The sequence below is a fragment of the Populus nigra genome, chromosome 10 (assembly GCF_951802175.1).
Source record: "Populus nigra chromosome 10, ddPopNigr1.1, whole genome shotgun sequence".
Taxonomy (NCBI): domain Eukaryota; kingdom Viridiplantae; phylum Streptophyta; class Magnoliopsida; order Malpighiales; family Salicaceae; genus Populus; species Populus nigra.
Genome location: NC_084861.1, coordinates 9272373 through 9292749, shown reverse-complemented (window position 1 = coordinate 9292749; position 20377 = coordinate 9272373). Strand labels below are relative to the sequence as shown.

Genomic DNA, 20377 nt, shown 5'->3' with positions numbered 1-20377 from the left:
AATTTTATTTTTGGCGGGGATGGGAAGGTAAAAAAAAAGAGTTTACATATTCCAACTAATTTTACAAGTTTTTAATAATTATGTTGACTTTCAATATATAAATAACCATATAATTCAAACTTGAAACCGATAAAAAACATTCCTCCCGGAAAAAAAAAAAAAAAAGCAACTTTACTTGACTGAAAGTTGAAAAGATAGCAGGGTTTAACAATTGCATAGCACTAAACTAATATGGAAAATGAGCTGTTGAAAATGAAAGCCTAGGGTTTATTACTTTATTAGGTTAATAGAACTAAACTACTATAAGAACTTGAGGTTCACAGAGCGCTATAATAATTACATGTTTTTGACCTGATTTAAGTGGCAAACGCTAGTAAAAAATTTGCATCCCAGAAGCCATAAGTACTGCAGGCTCGACAACAGAAAATGAAAAAGAAAAAAGAATAATATTACATACTGTCACTGAGGGAATTCCCATGGTTTTGTAAATTACACATGAGCTTCCCATTGCCCTATCTTTTGAGATCATTGGAATGTCACTCTATACATTTTTAAATTCATACCCTCAAGATTATCCATTTCGCATTTCTGGTAACAAGGACTACAATACTCAAACGAAAGCAGCATGGCGGCGGGGGTGGTATTGAATTCCTTCACCGGTAAAACCCCAGCTCGACAACAGGTGCCAGCCATCCAAACTCTCAAAATCCTGCTGTTGACCTGCAACTAACCTCCAGGCTTCAAACTGAACAGCCAGAAGCATCTGTGATTTTTCCATTCTCTAATCCTTGAGAATATTAATACAGGCATATAGGCCAGGATAAAACGCATCAAGACCAAGGAGAAAATTAAAGCTCAACTTTCAAATGGCCTGGTGGCAGTGGCTCTGCAACAAAAAAGATGCATGTTCAGCTCAGGATCATTTAGCTTATAGCACGGGTCATATTATATGGCAAACTGTAGAGTCATATTATATGGCAAACTGTAGAGTCATACTATTTACATCTTGGCTGTCGTGGGAAGCACTGGTTCCATAGCTCATCTGGACAACATTGCGGAGCTCATCATCCCATACATTGGGTAGCTGTTGTCGAGAATATCAAAACGAAGGCAAATTGTAACACAAGGGATTCAGAAGAGCCAAGTGGAAATAATAATTCAGTTAACTGGTAAAATTTTGGAAAGTTTCAATTGCAGTTCAAGGTCAAGATATCACAAGTGTTTTGATTAAGAGACAAAAATATGCATGCAAAGTCTGAGTCCACAATTATCGTGCAAGGGTTGCATAAAGGATTCCTAGAGACTCTATGCCTAAGGGTTTGATTAATTTCTATATGCAATGCACCAATTTAGATCTTATCCACATAAATCTTCCATGCAAAAGTATTTCTAGCACCATGTACTACTATACGTGAATTTTTTTTTTTAAAAAAAAAACAAGCAACAAGGTAATCAGTAAATAAAAATCCACCTATAGATGTACCTGAGCAGGTTCCTTGAATCCTGCAGTCATGGGTGTCAATTGGGAATTAATGGTTCTACGTATTATGTCAGAGTGATTGTCCATTCCAGGAAAAGCTGTGGGAATAAGTCCTGGTTGAGATGGATGTGATGGGGGATAAGCCATAGGCATCTCCAAGGAAAATGCCAGAGAGGATGGAGGAACAGCATGCAACTGAAGAATCTGACAATACAAAGTATTTTTGTGGCTCAGATAAAGCATATGAAGTTGCATTTTAGTGATCCATTAGCAAATTCTTGGTCATGCAAACCTTGGGATCAAACACATCTTTTGCAAGGAGTCCTTCTATGTTCAAATCCAGCCTCGGATTCACTGTTGCAAGTTTCATTGATAGAAACTGCAAAAGGATAAAAAGCAATCTCAAAAGAGGCAAAGACAAAAGAAATTAAATAACAGTCAGAGAGACTACAATTACAATTGCTTGTCCTTGCATCAAATGCAAGCGCTTAAGAGAAAGACCATATAAGCTAGTAATTTGCTCCATTTAAACCAGTCCAGAAAATAATCCACATAATCAAGCTCAGATATCCAAACAAACTTTTGATGAAATTCAATAGTTCATGGTGCTAATGTAATGGGCTAATTGAAAATGGGAACAGATTCTCACTGCCTTACCTCAACCTGCCGCTGCAGTGATTGCACATAGTTAATGATTTCATCTAGCATCACTGCCTTCCCTGTGACCTGCAAAATCCAATTGATATTATGACATGAACTACATTAGCAATTGAGTTATCCAAAGAATTCACGACGTCTTAAGCTATCAAAACCAACAAACAAACCTTGCTGCAACCAGGTACAAGGTCCTGTAGAAACTTCATCCTTTCACTGATCTTTTCCCTTCTCACCTGCAGTCAGAATCAATCATCTAGAACCCTATCAATAAAATAAAATTTGTTTCCAATTTCCATTTATGCGTTAATAAAAAGAACTTACTCTTTCTGCAAGACTATGGCTGTTTGTTGCCTGGCCTCTTCGAGCTCTGACATGAATATATTCTTCTTTTGGTTGATCTGAACCAAGAGATCCCTGCTTACCTTGTTTACCAGCATCCTTGCTGGTAGTTGAAGTTGGTTTTTGGTCTCCTTTCTGTTGAGTTTCAGGGCTACCCTTCGCAGGTTCAGCAGATTGAGGGGTTCCCTTGGCCTGATCAAGCTCAGCATCCTACCACCGAAAAAAAAAATGCTCGTCACAAACAATTTAGAGTCCTTTTGGCATGACTTATGAAAAGTGACTTCTGACTTGAGTCATAATTCAAATTTTGTTTTTCATAAATAACTTATGAAAAAAATATGTTAAAATGACTTTAAATTATAAGCATGTTTGGTTAAAATGATTCAAAGCAATTTTTTTTTTTTTTTGAAGAAGAAGAGATGCAGTATAACTCTTTAAATAAAAAAATATTTCTAACCGAACATAATGACTCAAATCAACCCTTTTGAAGAAGCGAGGTAGTGTAACTTTTTAGATAAAAAATTATTCCTAACCAAACATATTTATGACTTTCCAATGATTTAAAAGTTACAAAAAACAGCTTAAATCAACCTATACCAAGCGGAACCTTAATCAAAATACCAACAATTAAGAAAACAATTAGGAAGCATGGTTGCTACCTGTCCGTTCCTCTTTCTTTTGTTTGAGCCAAGGCTCTTAGCTGAAAGTTCCCTACAGTTGCCCTCCAACATTGACGGTTCATCTTGACCACCACCACCACTGAATTCAGCTTCATCAGAGTCATTACCAGACCCACCCATACCTTGTTTTGCTTCATCACGAGATCGCGCGCGGCTCTCACTTTTTGTCTCATTCTTGAGAGGGCTCCCTTCCGTAGCCATATGGTTAACAGACATAGAAACATCTTTGGAAGCTTCAACGGCATTCATAACATTCTTAGGAGCTCGTCCCCCAGATACTGATTTCATCCCACTGCCCATGAACACCTCTCCTGGTCCCTGCATCATCCCCCCGCCCCTCGAGAAAAGACCCATAGACTCAGGAACTCCAAAAGGGCTCCCCATATCACTAAAATTCCCACTATTGAAGCACGAAAACCTGGCAGCGCGCTCAATGAATGCAGAATCAGCAGGAAACTGTGATAAGCTTTGTGGGAGCATCCCAGAGGCATTTGGCAAGAAATTTCCACCTTTCAGCATTGGATTAGGTGGATTCCATCCCATTTCTAGTGTTCTATCAATACCATTTCTCAATGAAGCAGGGAATCCTTTTCCAATCCCTGCCGTGTTTGAACTGCTTGCAATATTCTGAACATTAATATCACAAAAAACCAAGTTCTGTGAATTGGTGGGATGTTCCCACATGGCTGGTCCAAATGAATCTATCACAGAAGCAGAAGAGCAAGAAGCAACACCTGCTTCTGCTAGATCTCTTCTACAAACTGACATCTGATTATCAGTGGGGACCAAACCCAGAGATGAATTTGGGATACTTGTACTGTTAAATCGCCGGTCTAAGGACATAACACCAGGTGAACGGTAGTTGATAGGATTATCATTGCTCTCTTCTAACTCAAATTTATCCTTGTCACTCATATCCATCTCTCCTTTTCGAGAATAAGCAAAAGTAGCCAGCAGAAACACCTTTCTCTAACAGTTTACAGTTGTGCTTGAAATATCAATACATAGTTTATAGAGTTCTAGTGAAATAGAAAGTATATCTCAAAATTAACCAACCGTACAGAATTCTCTACTGGCTCAATAAGATAAGCTGAAGATTAAAGAGGAAGGGGCTGAAAGAAGTAGAGGAAATAGTAAAATAAATTTAAACAATGCCCACTAGTTTCTTCTATCTATGTCAAGAAGCTTCAACCGAAACCAAAACTATAAAAACTTTGAACTTACAGTAAGAGAAACATCAGAATTCACCGTGGTAAGAAGATATTCCTTCGAAAGCTCAGTCCACCAAACAGAAGGAAATTACCTAAAGGCAACTATAACTATAGCTAACCAATCTACAAGGACATCAATTATTAGAACTAAACAAGAAAGACCCACTTGAATTAATGGCCTTAAAAACACCAAAGCACTGAACTTGAAGGCCCCCCACAGCCCAAAATTTGTACCAAAAGATCAAAGAAACAGAATTGCCACCATTTCCAAAGCTAACCCACCAAAGAACTAGAAGTGTACTCCAAATTGAAAGAGAGTAAAGTAGCCCCAAGGACGCAGGAAACAAGACAAATAGTACTAACTAGTAAAAAGAAAAGTTTCAAAGGAAAGCTGGAAAAGTGTGCGGGAAGAAGGCAGTCAAATTAAGAAAACAAAAGAACATTGATTTCAGGACAATAAATAGTCCCTCCAAAACCCTAGTCAGAGTTGAGGCAGCAGCAGAGAAGCTAAAAGTGGCAAGAGAAGGATACCCATTTCAGATTCTGTGCGACTTTTGGTACCCTGCTCTTCGTTAAAGCCTTTTTCCACTCAAAAACAACTTTATTGAGTTCTTTGGGTTCTGCTCTGTTCACAAACCTCCGTCCCTCAGCTCTTCAAACACACATACACCCAAACACACACAAGTGACATCGAAAGACAGAAAGTAACAACCTTTTTTACTTATTAGATAAAATGAAAGATGGGTATTCGTGAACTTGAAGGGAAAGTGAAAGAGAAGAGTAATGGCAAAGGTCCTGCATTTATACCCACGCTTGCATAAAAAAGAGAGCTCTTGATGATTAACCACCGCCACTGCTACTGTAAAAAATTTAAATTATTTTAAGCCTTTACCGACTCCCAGTCTCCCACCTCTCTTTTTTTTATCCTACGGCCATATTTTCAAACCATCTTACCTGATAATGAAAATTAATTTTCTGATTAAAGTAGTCCAATACATTTATCATATCAATTTAATGAATTTAATAGAATATATTATTTTGCTACTAATCTCAAAGCTGAAACTAAAAAAACCAAAGAAGTGAACTTTAAACACCTATCCTTCTAATTGGGAGTTAATAACTCTACTTTCTTAGGTCTCAACAACACTCTGTCCTGGCTTTTCTTTGCATAGCTTAGCTAGCAACTGACACTGCCAACTTTCACTAAGTATTATTTTAGCTTGTCCTTACATTGAAAAGATCCTCGGGAGAAGAGCTTTTCAATGAATGGTTTGTTTGATCAAGGACCCGAGCTACCCTCATTTTCTCGCATATTTTTGTGCTCTTCAGAAAAATAAACTAAGAAACTGCAGTCCTGTACTGTACCTTACTGTGATAACTTGACTGTCTTATCTGGTATTCTTGGCTAGCTGTTTTGATTGTTCAAGACCCGGAAAACTGAAATCTGAGAATAATGAATAATAATTTCTTATTTCTGTACTGGTTTTTTGTGGTGTAAACAATGACTTGTAGATGTTCATAAATCTGGACACAACTGGCAAATCTTGTTCCCAATCTAGCGTTCTCATTTTTGTATTATCTGAAACTCAACACATCGCATCGCATTGCATACCAGGATGAGTTATTAGTTTAGTCTAGTCTAAATGCTGTGTTCATGGGGATCAACTGATCAAGTCATGCTCTTCCTCGCGGACATAACTCTGAGATCAAATTTTCTTGGAAAAAATTTAGAGAGTCTGCTTGCTACCCACCTCATCTACAGTTGAGTATCTTGTATAACAGACAAGCCCAGTTGAAGAGTTCTCTGGTATATGTAAAGCTTATGCATACGTGATGGCGATTCATAATTGATTAATTTATTTATGTTATCTATAGAGAATTTCCTTGATGTTTTATAAGAAAATCTCTTGGTGCAAATTGAGATATAAAAATACATGACCTGGATCTTTCTTGGTCAAATGATTTAGAAAAATGGTTAAAAATCCGAATTGTGAGTTTGCAAGCTATTGAAGACTCAAGACGTCAATTTTTTATTAATTTTTTTTGGCAAATTGGGGGAATCACCTGCAGAAGTAACTGAATCGAATGGCTATGATCATCATGCCTTACATTCTCAGATTTGACCCATAAAGAGTTTGGACTCCTTAATTGCTTCGGTCATCCATGGATTTTTTCAAAAATAAAATTAAAGATATTTTTAAATGATTCTCTCTAAACTGGCTGCAATTTTTTACTCCTTTATACTGTTGATGGACTGTCCCTCTCTCTCTCTCTCTCTCTCTCTCTCTCTCTCTCTCTCTCTCTCTCTCTCTCTCTCTCGTGTCATTATTAGTTGGCCTCGGGACTTGCAAAATCTCAAAAACCCCAGCTGTAAAATAAAGGAATCTCTCTCCCACTTTGCTTTTACAAATCCTAATCTTTACATCTAGGTGTGTTTGTTGTTCAGAATTCATCTTATGTTTTAAAATTTTTTTATTTAAAAATATATTAAAATAATTATTTTTATTTGTAATATTGGCATACTAAAATCATGAAAAAACACTATAAAAATACTGATTTAATATTTTTAAAAATCAAATATATTTTTAAAAGACATTATTAGACACAGTAACAAACAGATTTTAGCCGTGAGCGTTAAAAAAACAACCATGAGAGGGGTGGAAATGATTTGTATTGATTGGGTTGGTTTTTCTAGGTATGTTATTCTTATTAAAACTAGCATAAAATTGGGTTAACCCTAGTACAATTTAATTAAAAATTTAAATTAAAAAAAGAGTTAGAATAATTTATATTAACCAATTTGACCCGATCTAACAATACAACTAAAAATATTCTTAAAATCATTAATGTTTTTTAATTTTTTTAAAAAATTAATCCGGTCGCGGTGTAATGCAGGCCAGAAGGCCAGTCATTCTACAATGCAGAAGAAACCATAGACAAAAACCTGTGGAGGTGTAGGAGTCCAGAAGGGAAGGGCAGAAGGCTATCGTTCATAATAAATAAACCCTACCACCACCCTATGAAAGAAAATAAGGGATCTTGAGTAAGCCAAGAAGATGGCAAATGGAGCATATTTTTGCCACCTGTATTTGTTTGCCCTTTTACAGGAGGCCAATTGATTGGTGTCTACGTGTATATGGCAGTATACAACAATGTTGATTATTGTGGACAATAATCTTATTATTATTTTATTCTAAATTATTACTATGTAATATAGAACACGGCCTTCTTTTGGGAAAAGCTAGAACCAAGCAAGCAACAAATCAAATCAGGATTCGAGATCTCTTAAGCACAGCTCTATAATTCTTTAACCCAAATCAAAGACTGTATTATTGATAATTAAGCGAGAATAGGTTATAATTTAAAGTGTTTTTTTGTTTGAAAATATATTAAAATAATATTTTTTTTATTTTTTAAAAATTATTTTTGCATATCAAAATAATATAAAAAATTTTAAATTTTTTAAAAATATAATCTTACCGCATTGTCAGACACGGGAACGAATAAAACTATATATAGTAATACAACAATCTACAATGTTGTTACTGTAGTTGAAAATAGCTAGGTTATCATGCGTTCATATTTATCGTACGACTCTCGAAACCCTGTATATATATTTATTACTTGAAAAAGGGTGTTAGCTGCAGTAATGGAGCCATGCAACGCTAAGTAATTATCAAACCGACAACACACAACAACAATATTTAGGCGTATACACTCGTCAAGGGCGTAAATAAGCACTAACATTTTGTAACTATACGCCATGGATTTACAGACGATCGAGCTCAATTGACTAGCACTTATCGTTATCATCTTGCAAGTGAGATCTCGTAATTAAGAATAGATATAAGTCAAGTAACAATTCCATTAAATCTATTGTATTTGATCTAAGTGTATCGAGGAGATTGGTGGAGCCGAATCTCCTCAAGATGATTGTCACACAGATATTAGAAATTAATAAGAGATTAAAATAAACCGTAGGTACGTGGTACTTATATAAATCAATTGACTGTGATTAAATAACATATATTAAAAAAATAAACAAGAATTAATGGGAAAAAGAATTATGCATATCATTACACCTGCAATGTACATATAGCAGACGTTAATTACAGCCATGATGCTTGTCAAATACTGTCTCGATCGGCTTACATTACATTACACAGAATGGTAAGAAATTATGACGAAACCACCATTACATCTTGTGACAATGCTTGAGATGCAAAGATGTTGAATGGTAGAGAGGGAAGAATGAGAGTTGGGTCTGCAAGCTGGGCCATGATAAAATCGCCTTAAAGTCGAATGAGTTTCATGTAAACATCATTGCAAAACATGATGAGATGTTGTTGGGTATATAGTTTTCAAGCTTTTGCAAGTCTCTTCTGGTCCACTTTTCTGAATCTTGTTTTTCTTTTTATCATCAGAAGATGCCCCCTTGAAAATGTAAGTACCTTTCTTGTGCTTTTTTTCTTTTTCTGATAATTTTCACTCACTCTCTCTTCTCTCACTAAGCTTTGATCTGATCGTGTTCGTATGAAAGCTAAATGTTAGGTACGGGAACCCTAGGTTGGAGAATTGCGATGAAAGAGTGCAGGCTGTTCTAAACTCTATGTCCGCTCAATGCAGATGATTGTCCCAAAGAAAAAAAATATCTTTAGGGTTTAGGATCTTGTACTGCAGTATTTATAACATTGCGCACACAAATGTGTGAAAACCAGACATTTGGTAGATAGCTATTGATTCTCGAAAGCCTTAGCTGGTTACGGTTTGCTCTTTTGTTTTCCATTAATTGTTCGAGATAAGTCCAATACATATAAATAAAAATCACCATGCTTTCCATTGGCTTATAAAACTATCTTCTTCATCATCTTTTTTTTTTTGTTTTGTTGAGACACCTACGCCCACAGCTCTTGGTGTTGGCTAACAATTGCTGAGACACGTCACATTTGGACCGACTATATTCCTGTAAGCAATCCACTTTTAGAGGCTGGATTTTATCTTGTTTTGAGACACTCCCATTACTACTCTCCCACTCGAAAACAAATATCTAATTAGGTGCTTTGGGAGTTGAGACAATGTTGTATTAATTGACCTTAGCAACATCGGTTCCCACATAAGCTTGGTCTGCATTCGAGCTAGTTTTACTGCTCAATGAAGAATTTTCCATGAAGATCTGATGGTCATGATATATTATGTGATTCATAAGAATTTCCTTCTTAGATTATACGTCCATTATTAGAAATTGCACAATGGTCTTTCTAAAAAGATCGTACAATTTTGTGCCTGCAAAAATATGTAAATATTATTACAATCAATTAAGGTCATGTTTGATTCAAAAGTGTTTTAACATCTAATCAATGAGAGCCTAATTAACCTTGACCGAAACGAAGCTGTCAAAAACTTGTCGTCCACATCGGATTTTGCCATGTTACTCTATGATTGACACTCTCAAATAATCTTTACAATCTTTATGAACTTAACAATGTTTGTTTCCATCCAATTCATGAAACCAGAAAATGACATGCTTCCATGAACAATTATAAGCACCTGCCTATGCGTATGTACAAAGGCATGGAGTTAAACATCCACTCTAAATATATATTAATTACGAAGGAAGGCGGTGATGGTTATATTGACCTAACATTCACTATTATCTCCATGCTTCATGTGTATGTTTACTTTCTCTCTCTTTTCTCTCTTGGGTTTTTTTTCTTCATGACGAGGGGCTCAAATTCATCTTTTTTTAGTGCAAATTTATCAAATTCTGAATAAATGTATAACTATTTCAATGTAATTGTTGATTGTGATAGAGCCATGACTTCAAATATTGGAAGCGCCCAAATTAAAACCAAGGAAAGTGAATTTTAACATATTATGAAATAAATGTGAGATATGAACATCGATCTCACAAGTTTATATCACATCTCTCAAACCAAGGACCATCCTTGTGAGTCTTACTCTACGATCCATCTAGGGGGAAACCCTTTAGAAACTCTTGAACATAAAGGCAATTAATGTCTTTCTAAGTGAGGTATAGACCCAAAGATTTCTCGAGAGCACGCTCTTCTTACTAAGAGAAAAACAAAAGTGCTTCTACTTTCTTCATTGAAGTTCGGTGAGTGCGAACCAGAGAGGTTCTAGCTTTGTGGGCATCCCTCAAATGGAAATCTTGACGTATACTTTTTTTATCAGAAGCAAATAATGTGTTTTCAATTTTATTTTTCTTCCCCTGTGACCATGTGCTAGGCGAAGCCTTGAAGGGTAACGTGTCTTACATTAAAGCCTTTTCTTGGCGAAGTGGTTCACATCTCATTTACTGGGAGGGAATAGACATGTCATACATTACATCTATTAGCTTGAAGTTGACTTGATGGGATCCCGCAACTGCATTATAAATCTTTGATTTGATGTTTTTTGCGGGCATTTCTTATTCATTTTTCTATTAGAGAATCTTGCTGTCAAATGTGAAAATATTTATAGAATTTGAAAAAAAAAAAAAAAACCAGATGGATTAGCTCCGGGCTATATTGAAAATTGTCAATGATGCTGTACAATATATGCTAATAATTAAAGTCTTTTTGTAAAAAACAAAAGTCTTAAAATGACCGTGCTAAACATATTATTAAGTTAATCTATATGGTGCATTAATTTTATTAGTTTTTCAAGGATGTATCAATTATATATATATATATATATATATATATATATATATATATATATATATATATATATATATCGCCAATTGATTATACGGTACATTTCATTTTTGACACTTGACAATACAAGGCATCGGCCATTCAGATAAATTGGGGCAAGGGAATAGAGGCCTTACAAGGCCCGAGCCCGGTAACGGATATATCGGCCCATACAATGAGCCGAACCATTTTTTTCCACCGTCCCAAGTCCCAACTGCCAAGTATGAGAGTACATTCCACCAAGTTATTTGCAATTTGTTTTAAGAAATAAATCTGAGCACATCGTCTCTTAAAACCAAATCTAGTTGATTTTTCATCAATACCTGTAATCTTACATGATAAGAATATTATTCCTGAAAGAGGAATAAAAACATCTCCATATTTTGAACGGATGGATCCAACTAATGAATTGCAATTTGAATAATTGATTTTTTTATATATAATAAACCAATGCAAACACATTCTTGCAAATTGAAGTTTGATTCACTGGAATTTTATGCTAAGCTAGTGTTGTGTACGGCTATTTAATTTGACTGTAATGGTTTTTTTTGGGACCATTAATAAGGGTTCTTAAAGTATTTTTAAAAGAGTTAATTATAAGAGACAACTCAATTAGTCAGGTCTTAAGTTTGTTCCTAATAATTATAAATTTAAATTTTTTCAGAGCCAAAGGAGAATTACATAGTCCATTAACTTTAGAGTTCATGGAATTAAGATACACACAAACTGACCCGAACATCTACGTTAATAATAATAACAAATAAATACATACATACATACATACATACATACATACATACATACATATATATATATATATATATATATATATATAGAGAGAGAGAGAGAGAGAGAGAGCTTCTCCATTGTTATAGCATGGCTTGCACCTGTTTAGCCCTAATCACTTGTTTTTCCCTCATTGACTGGATTGGATGTAATCTCGGCAAAATGTGATCTTTATATTTCATCATATTTTAATGTCAGATGAAATTTGGAAATCTAATTTCCTTACTTCTCTCCTAATTTCTGTTCTTTTCCAACCCTCACTTTCACCCCAACAAAGAGAAAGCCATCTTAACAGCAACACCTGCATCATATCCCCAATGGATGCCTGCCAGACCAATTCCTTAAATACAATATTTTTGTTGTGATTTCATTACTGAATACTCTGCTTTTCAAAAATGCAAAAAATATTGAGTTCAGTAGACTCATTGCCATGTCAAAGCCAAGAATCAACTATAGTTTCCGACGATCACAAAATTCATACTAAGAAAAAAGTTACGAGTAGTAAAGAACGAAATTAACCTTCTGATCCTAGTCTCCTTTTATAGGGCACAAGAAGAGGAATGTTCAAAGCAAATCGCCGCTCCAATCCCAAAAAACTCCAAGAGTTGTATGCAAATAGAGTGGTTTGCGTGACGCATCCTCTGGCTCCTTGGATAGGAAAAACCGAGGAAACACTCCATCCGACTCCGGCAGAGAACAGAACCAATTCAAAGCTTTAGGGTTTGGCGGCGGCACAGCGACCTGCATAGGCAAAGTAAAGACATGTTTAAACTAAAATAAATGATAAAAATTAATAATAGTTTTATAACTGAGATCTGAAAACTCCTTGAGGCGAACACGGAGGAACCCCGATTGGACAATTTCATGTACGGGATTATAGGCTGAGGTGCAGTTAGTTACTAACAAATTATTTGGGTCAATTAGTGTGTGAACAAATTTGAAGTTTAACATAATCATTTTTTTAAAATTAAAAAAAAAATAGATTTTTTTTCAGTTTTCATTTGATAAAGTCACGTGACTATTACATGCAAAGTCGTTCAGGGATTCAACACCTTTCACCCTGCCAGCTAGATATTCTTGGAAATTAATAAATATGCCACGTGTGCTAAAGAAGGATGGGTTGGAGGCATCTGACTACTCGGACACGCGCCAGCCATTAACTCCCACTCTGTTTCAAAAAAACCCAACTTCACACACAAAATCACATCAATCTTCCAGCTATAAACCCCAGTCACGCCGCGAGCTGATCAAGGTCATTTCCGTCATTTTGCAATTCAAATCTAAGGAAGGGACCCCTGAAATCAAAGCGAGATAGAATTTCAACGCAAAAATCAAACTCCTAAATTCGACCGTAAATAAACTCACTCTCGACAGACAGAGAAGACAAGCTTGTAAATCACACGTTAATTGACTTCACTTCTATCTCACAGCAACAACCACTGTTACATGGCATCCTACAAAAAAATCAATGCGTTCACCTTTTCTCTGATCCTGATCTTCCTGTCATTAACATTGCCTGCAACAACCATGGCAGAACAATGTGAATAGAGTTCAAAGAGGAGGACGCCACGATAAGGCATGATTGGAGTGTGTTTTCCATTATTTTCACGTATGATCCCTGCACTTATGCCTGACAGAGATTTATGTGCAGTGGTCAGAGCATTTGCTTCAGGTGTTGTCCTAGCGACAGGGTACATGCACTGATGCACGTCTTACCAGACTCTTTTAACTACTTGTCGTCCGATTGTTTGCCCAGATATCCTTGGAAGAAGTTTCCTTTCACCACTTTTGTTGCCATGTTGCATGCTTTAGTGACTCTCATGATCGATTCTTTCGCGTTGAGTTACTACAAGAAACATGGTTTTCATAAGAGAGGTGGTGGGGGAAATGGTTATCAGAAAGCGAAAAATGGGGAGAAAGAGTTGGGGCATGTTGAAAATGGTGGTGCACATGTTGGACATTGCCATGGATTTAATGGTGGGGCTAATGACAAGGATTCAATTTTGTTGAGGAATCGTGCTGAATATGGAATGAAGATAAAAGCAATCCTGGCGTTCTTCTTCTCTACAACAACTCCACTTGGAATCGTTCTGGGAAGTGGATTGTCAAATGAGTAAATGCTGTTTTTTAAAGTATTTTTTTTATTTAAAAATATATCAAAATAATTTATTTTTATTTTTTAAAGCAAAAAATATAGGTAAGTTTTTTGAAAAAATTGGTTGAAATGCTCCCAAACACCCCCTAATATACAAATTCATATGCGATCCATACAAATTCGTTCTTCCTTCAAGAAGATGCACACTGCCTAAAGCTACTCAAAACAGAACTTTCAGCAGGGTCTATAGGCACTCCACCAGGAAAAAAATTAAGCCATAGTAAATAAATCAGTTCTTGAGTACTTTCTTTCCATATCTTCAGATAGCCAAATTGACAGAGAGACCAACTGCATGCATGCTAACCTTTGGAAATTAGTCATAAGTTACTGGTTCATTTCATATCTTGGGAATGTTCTGTTGAATCTAGTTGCATGTAGTCCATTTGAATGCAAAAGTACAAGCAGCAGAGATCCAATAATCCTGATCCAGGGGGAGAAGTTCGTAGGAATTTGTTAGCTTAGGAGCTAGGGTGTAGTTGTTTGGAAGTAGAATCGAATTCTATCTATGGAAGTGATCAGATATGTTTTGGATCCTCTTGATGCTAGCCATCCGTATCTTGCTCTTATTCTTGATATGAAGCTCTTATCTAGGCTTGACATTTAGGTTCAAGCATTGTTATCCGCCGAAGGCCACCAGTGTGCTGATTTTCTTGCTCGTTTGGGTTCTGGTCATGATTTCGTGCTTCAACAGTGGGACTCTCCTGCTCCTAGGATGGAAGTTGCCTGCCTTCGTCATTAGTGCTGGCTTCTCCTTTTCCATTGTGCCAGAAAGAGAGAGATCCTGAGATAGACAGAGGTTCATATTACTATAATCGAAGTGTATTGAAGCTTGTTTGTCCAAAACCTGAGGTTAACCACTACCCAGACTAAACATGGTGATTTCTAAGAAGCAGATCGTAGTAAAGCATCATAAAGGACTGAATCTTATTTTAAGGTTTGTCAATGCTAGCTAAAACCAACAAGATCAGGTCAGCATTAAGGAAGTGACTTGTAGCCTGTAGGGCCGCTTGTTTTTCGGGTTGCTAAGCATCCATGAACACGTCATTTCAGAGAAGGTCAAGTAACATGGCTCTGATTGAATTAAAGGGCACCCTCAAAATCTCTCAGGTCCTAAGTATAGAGTCTTGAACAGGCTTCACCGGATGTATTACTGCTACCCATAGTGGCAATACTGATCTGGAAGTTATTTGGTCCTACTTCTGACTCATTTTGCTAAGCCTTCCCCGGCTGCCGGTTAGAGCAAGGACCAGCTTTGAAGGGCTCTTATGGGATAGGGTGCTGAGAATCTGAGATTGTTCTAGTTAGTTTCCAGTTTTCAAAACAAATAAGCACGTCTATGTTACAAACTCTGTTAAGTTTTAGAAAAATCTGGTTTCTGATTGGGTCATTAAGACATTTGTGACCACAAATTACAAGGCTAAAAGGAACAAGAAATCTTCAAGGATGGACAAATGACAATGTGGTCATATTATGGTGAAATTGCAAGTGAAAATGCAAACAAATTAAAGTTTCTCCATTAAGAAATGGTGGCGATAGGAGGCCTCTTAGTGTTTCAAGCTGTAATCAAAATTTGCTATGATTGCCACTTATGACCATTTCTTTAGCTCTCATGAGTGAGTGGCTTTGGTTTTCTGTGTGAACGTAGCATTCCTCTGCTCCTCATCTGATGATATTTTTCGCGTACTAGGGCCCAGTTTTTCTTGGATTATATTTGCATCTTTAAGTGTATAAAGAAATGATTCCAGAAGTCTCCCACTACTTCATTTTTGGAGCAAAGAAAATTCTTTTTTCCCTGTCTGACCATAATTAACAGTTTAACACCTAATAATCTGCTAAACCCAATCACAAGGATATGGAGGAGCTTGATATTTTACATATAAAAACAAGAGAGAAAAATGAAAGAATTACAAAGCACAGCCTGATTACTTTTCTAATGCTATCATAAGACCCAATTCCACTTACGACTATTTGATTACTGAAAGTGCAATTTTCTCCCCACGAACACAAACAAAATAGCTATGGTTTTGTTACTGTTGAGAGAGAGAGAGACCTTTCTCTCCCGATGAGGATATATGGCTTTTTTAGGACTAATTGTTGCATTTCCAAGCAAATAATTTGAACAGTCAAAAATGCATCACTAGACAGAAGAAATTTAAAGCAGATCAAGGAAGATCTTGTATGGTGGCCACACGTATGGTTTAGGTCTACTCCCAATTCCTAACCATAACTCATTCAAGTACTGCTTGAAACTCAAGGCCATGATGCAATTAACTTGCTAATGGAGACACCAAAAAGCTTTGAAGCTGACATGCTCACCCCTTAATAATTTGGTTAGGTTCAACGATGTTGATGATTAGTAAAAGGCTTTGTGCATTCTCCACATAGTGTCGGTATAGAGTATACCAACGCTTCACTGCGGGTTAAGATTTTTTTACATAACAAATGTGCTAGCCTAAAAAAAAAAATATTGAGTTATTGGTTTAAATGATAATTTAAATAATATAACAAAAATAACTCAATGTTAATCTATTTAAATTATTAAATAACTCAATGTTAATCTAATAAAAAGAACTATAAAAAAAATTAAAAAAAAATATCAACTTAAACAAAAGGGAAAAAACCAAGAAAACCTAGACGAATTACCTAAACCTGGTCTAATTTTAAAAATTTGCAACTTGTTGAATCATGGAACAAAGTTCAATCAAGAAGTTCAATCATAGATCAGAATCTCCTAAATCTTTAAACTCGGTCACATGCCGAGCCCAAACGAAAATGGATCTGGCAAGCTACCAAACCCACCACCCTTGTGTTGGGCACTGTACCACGCCCAAGTGGATAGAGGTTTGGCAAGCTATCAGACTTAATCTACGTGTTAAGCCTAATTAGACACGGGGTTTACAAACAGTCAGTCTCATTGCCCGGAGGCTTGCCTATGCACCAAGCCCAATTGAACATGATTCTAGCAGTCTTCTCAACTTGTCAACCTTGAACTTGGCTGCATGCTAAGCCTAATTGGCCATGAGTCTAACATACTGTCATACCTAATGCTCTTAAACTCTACTAAATGTCAAGCCTAAATGAGCATAAGTTTGACTCGCTGATATACCCATTAACTATAAGCTCGATAATATGTCAAGTACAAATAGCTAAAGGCCTGAAAATCAGTATAGGCCTTATTTGGAGCCATAAGTCTTTATTTACTTATTCTTATGATATTAACATAAAATATTAATATAAGGGATATTCATTTCTCATCTTTATTAATATTAATGTTAAGAATATCACATCTCACATTAATATTAATGTCATGAATATTTATCCTAAAAAGTATTGTAAGAGTATAAAAACCTCTTAAATCCTTAAAATATATCTTTTTAACGGGTTTTTCATAGTAGAATTATCTCTAGAATCACACAAATAATTAAAGGATTCACAATCTCTATTTTCAAAAAAAAAAATCTTAATTTCATAGTATTTATAATATCAAAAGTAATAATAAATATTTTTATTTTTAAAAATAGATATTCATTCTCTTATTTATTGTAACTATTTATTTAACAGTTAATGACTTTATTATTTGAGAGTCTCAAAATCTCATAAAAAAAAACTATTCTACATCTTAAGACTTTTTACAACAAGCTACAAGCTACTAGTTTTATAAATCATGGAGAATATATTATATTATTAAAACCTTTAATTAACTCATAATATATCTAATCATTAAAGAACCTATTTCTAATCACTTCGAATTTTAGAATATCATCAAGCCCAGCATAACAACATTGGAACCTATGCCCCTTCATTTTATTTTTTAAAAGAGATGGCACTAGAGGAAAGTAGCCTATCAATTAACAGGAGAAGCTTTGCACGAAAAATATTTCACCAAGGATCATTTATAACAATATTTTGTTTTGAATAGGATAGAGATGGATCACTGTGGCACGTCTACTGGTTGCAAGTTTGGCAACAGTCTGACTCCATGATACTACTAGGAAGAATATATGACGGTGACCAATCCTTTCAGCAAGCAAATATCAAATGATCAATCAGGCTACTGTCGAAAAACTTTTGATCTCTCGTTGTTTGACACGACGCCACACAGAGGCAATAGCTTGGTAGGAGATTAAGGAGACGTGCTAGCTAGCCACATCAAAATAACATGGATTAGTGACTAAACAATATTGACAATTGATCCTTTAGAAACAGCTAAACAACTTTTAATATCCACGTTGCTAGCGGATTACGACCTTAAGATCATACGTGAGCAGGATTAAATGCATGCGTGCTAGCGGATTAGTAATATTATTCTCAATGCACCGTCCACCATCATTATTAGAAAACACAAAGTTACATGCTGTGGACAACAATGCTAATGAGAAGATTATAAAATATGTATTGGTGTATTGGCTTTTTAAAGAATGTAGAGATCATGGAAAAAAAAATAGCAGAGGAGGACAGACAAATGGTAGATGATGATGATGAGAGCTTATCCTTATTCAACCAATCACTACAAAATGCGATGGCCCCATTTAGAAAATTTGTGAGGGAAAGAAAGGAAAAAATTAAAGTTGGGTTGTTTGAGTGGGGGGAAGGTGGAGACAATGCACACACGGTACAGAGATGATGGTACCAAAAAATTTCAAGCCCATGATGGAGAAGCCTGAAAAAGTTTGAAAAAAGACTTTGATGTGGTGTCCTGTGGCCTCATGGAATTTTCAGGAGCCTCATTTCAGGTGGTGACGCGTGAAAAAAAGATGATTATGCAACTGAAAATGGAGAGAAATTCGTTAGAAACTGCATGCATCTTTCAAAAGCAGTAAAAAGCCACACATAGTGGCCCAGATTTTAATTTTCATATTAGTTACATATTTAATTAATGTATTTATCACCATGTCCCTGGTTCATTTGCTGTGAAATTAAGATTTAAAGGGCATCTATAGAATTCATATATTCAAGTCGAAATGCAGGTTTAAATCTTAATTACGCAGAGATGAATAACTTATGGAGCTGCAGGTTAAGTAATATTCTTGCCAGAATCCTGCTTTCGTATGCCTGTTCCTGTAAGTTCCATACTAGTCAAAGAAAGGGGGGAAGATGCAAGTGGCCTTTATCGGAGGTTATTGACAGGCGGTGCAATTTTGTGGAAGAGAGGTGCGCCAGGCACCCACGGTAATATATGGCCCCAGCAGGGAGCATGATCAGTTATTTCAATTCTATGTGTTACCCTCCCAAAAATGATGCTTGGGCACCATATGGTAGCTTTTAAATCCAGTCCCCCTCCGTACCTAGCACTCATAATAGTCATTTTGACGGTGCCTTCTCTTTCCGTGTCTGCGTTTCAGCTATGGCTATATGTTTAGACTAGGAATGTATAGATGGGGGATTTGTAATTGTGGATAAGAAAAACAAGTTGCAGCAGCTATATTGGTTGCTGATGATATCTTTTTTTCTGGTTTTGTTGTTTTCCTATTAATTGGTAGGACCCCGAATTAGCCCTTCTCCAATATGTTCAATGATTAATCAAATCAAAGCATCTTCATGAATTTTATTCTTGCGTGGGTTTGCATAGTGTTGTTCTGTGCATTCTTTGGCATTTCCTGAAGGTTTATCATGCAAAATATGATTTGATGGATCTATCGATAACATGGCACTTTCTTATTTTTCCCTGTAGCATCTTAGCAATAACAGCATGAGATACGATAGCGGTGCAGTCAATACTATGAAAATGTGTAATATAAGCTGATTCTGCTAGAGTAATGATCGTGTATGTTATATAGGCCTAACCTTACCAATGACACCCTGCACTAAATGCTCCTCTGCAACGATTCGGGTCTAAAAAGTATTGCAGGTTCTAATTCTGATGCTTCCTTTTGTTCCATGATCTCTTTTAAGAGAGGAAAACCTGCAAAATCATATCTAAAAGGACAAGATTTGTCCTCTGATCTCTTTTAACATTCATTTGCTGCATCTTGTACTTGATGAGATTATGGTTGGCATGCCGTTCACCTTCCAGAAATAGCATGTACCAGGCACTCACATTTATCAATTGCAGCCATGGAACATCTTAGTTTTGTGTCGCTTTTACCACATAACTTGCCTTCGGTCTATCATGTCTTGTCCAACTTGGTTTGGCAGGCTTTACATGGTATAAACAAGATTTTCACCCTCCTTTTCTTTGCAGAAAATGTTCTTTATTTACAAATTGAGTGTCTGAACTGGTTCAGCTACTGAATGTCAAATCCATCACGGTAAATCACAACTAAATGGCTGCTTTAGCTTCATATTTTCCATTTATGTGGCTATAAGCAAACGTAGCACATTGATCGCACATCAAAAGCAAGGGGCGTGGTCAGTACTTTTTTCTTGTCTCACTA

General features: G+C 36.0%; 1 protein-coding gene and 1 pseudogene across 2 annotated transcripts; one reads left to right on the top strand and one right to left on the bottom strand.

The window, feature by feature from the left end:
- Positions 1-249: 249 nt before the first annotated feature.
- Positions 250-5165, bottom strand: LOC133704175 (transcription factor bHLH49-like). Of its 2 annotated transcripts, none has more exons than XM_062128943.1 (8): positions 3136-5165; positions 2459-2686; positions 2305-2370; positions 2138-2206; positions 1773-1859; positions 1484-1684; positions 1004-1084; positions 250-886 (listed from the first exon to the last, which is right to left on the bottom strand). In XM_062128943.1, the coding sequence occupies exons 1-8, from the start codon at positions 4075-4077 to the stop codon at positions 863-865; spliced, it is 1698 nt and encodes a 565-aa protein (XP_061984927.1). In that variant the 5' UTR covers positions 4078-5165; the 3' UTR covers positions 250-862. The 2 variants fall into 2 exon arrangements, with proteins under 2 accessions (XP_061984927.1, XP_061984925.1); XM_062128941.1 differs by having other exon boundaries at positions 997-1084; positions 3136-5164.
- Positions 5166-13294: 8129 nt separating this feature from the next.
- Positions 13295-13965, top strand: LOC133705280 (fe(2+) transport protein 1-like; annotated as a pseudogene).
- The last annotated feature ends 6412 nt before the right edge of the window (positions 13966-20377 follow it).

What these genes read in the sequence shown, in the direction of transcription:
- LOC133704175 (XM_062128941.1), bottom strand. Translation starts at nt 4,077, where the DNA reads ATGGATATGAGTGACAAGGATAAATTTGAGTTAGAAGAGAGCAATGAT. An exon ending in AAAGAAAGAGGAACGGACAG is followed by an intron (nt 2,687 to 3,135) that starts GTAGCAACCATG and finishes TTTCGGTGGTAG; the next exon opens with GATGCTGAGCTTGATCAGGC. An exon ending in TTGTACCTGGTTGCAGCAAG is followed by an intron (nt 2,207 to 2,304) that starts GTTTGTTTGTTG and finishes TGGATTTTGCAG; the next exon opens with GTCACAGGGAAGGCAGTGAT.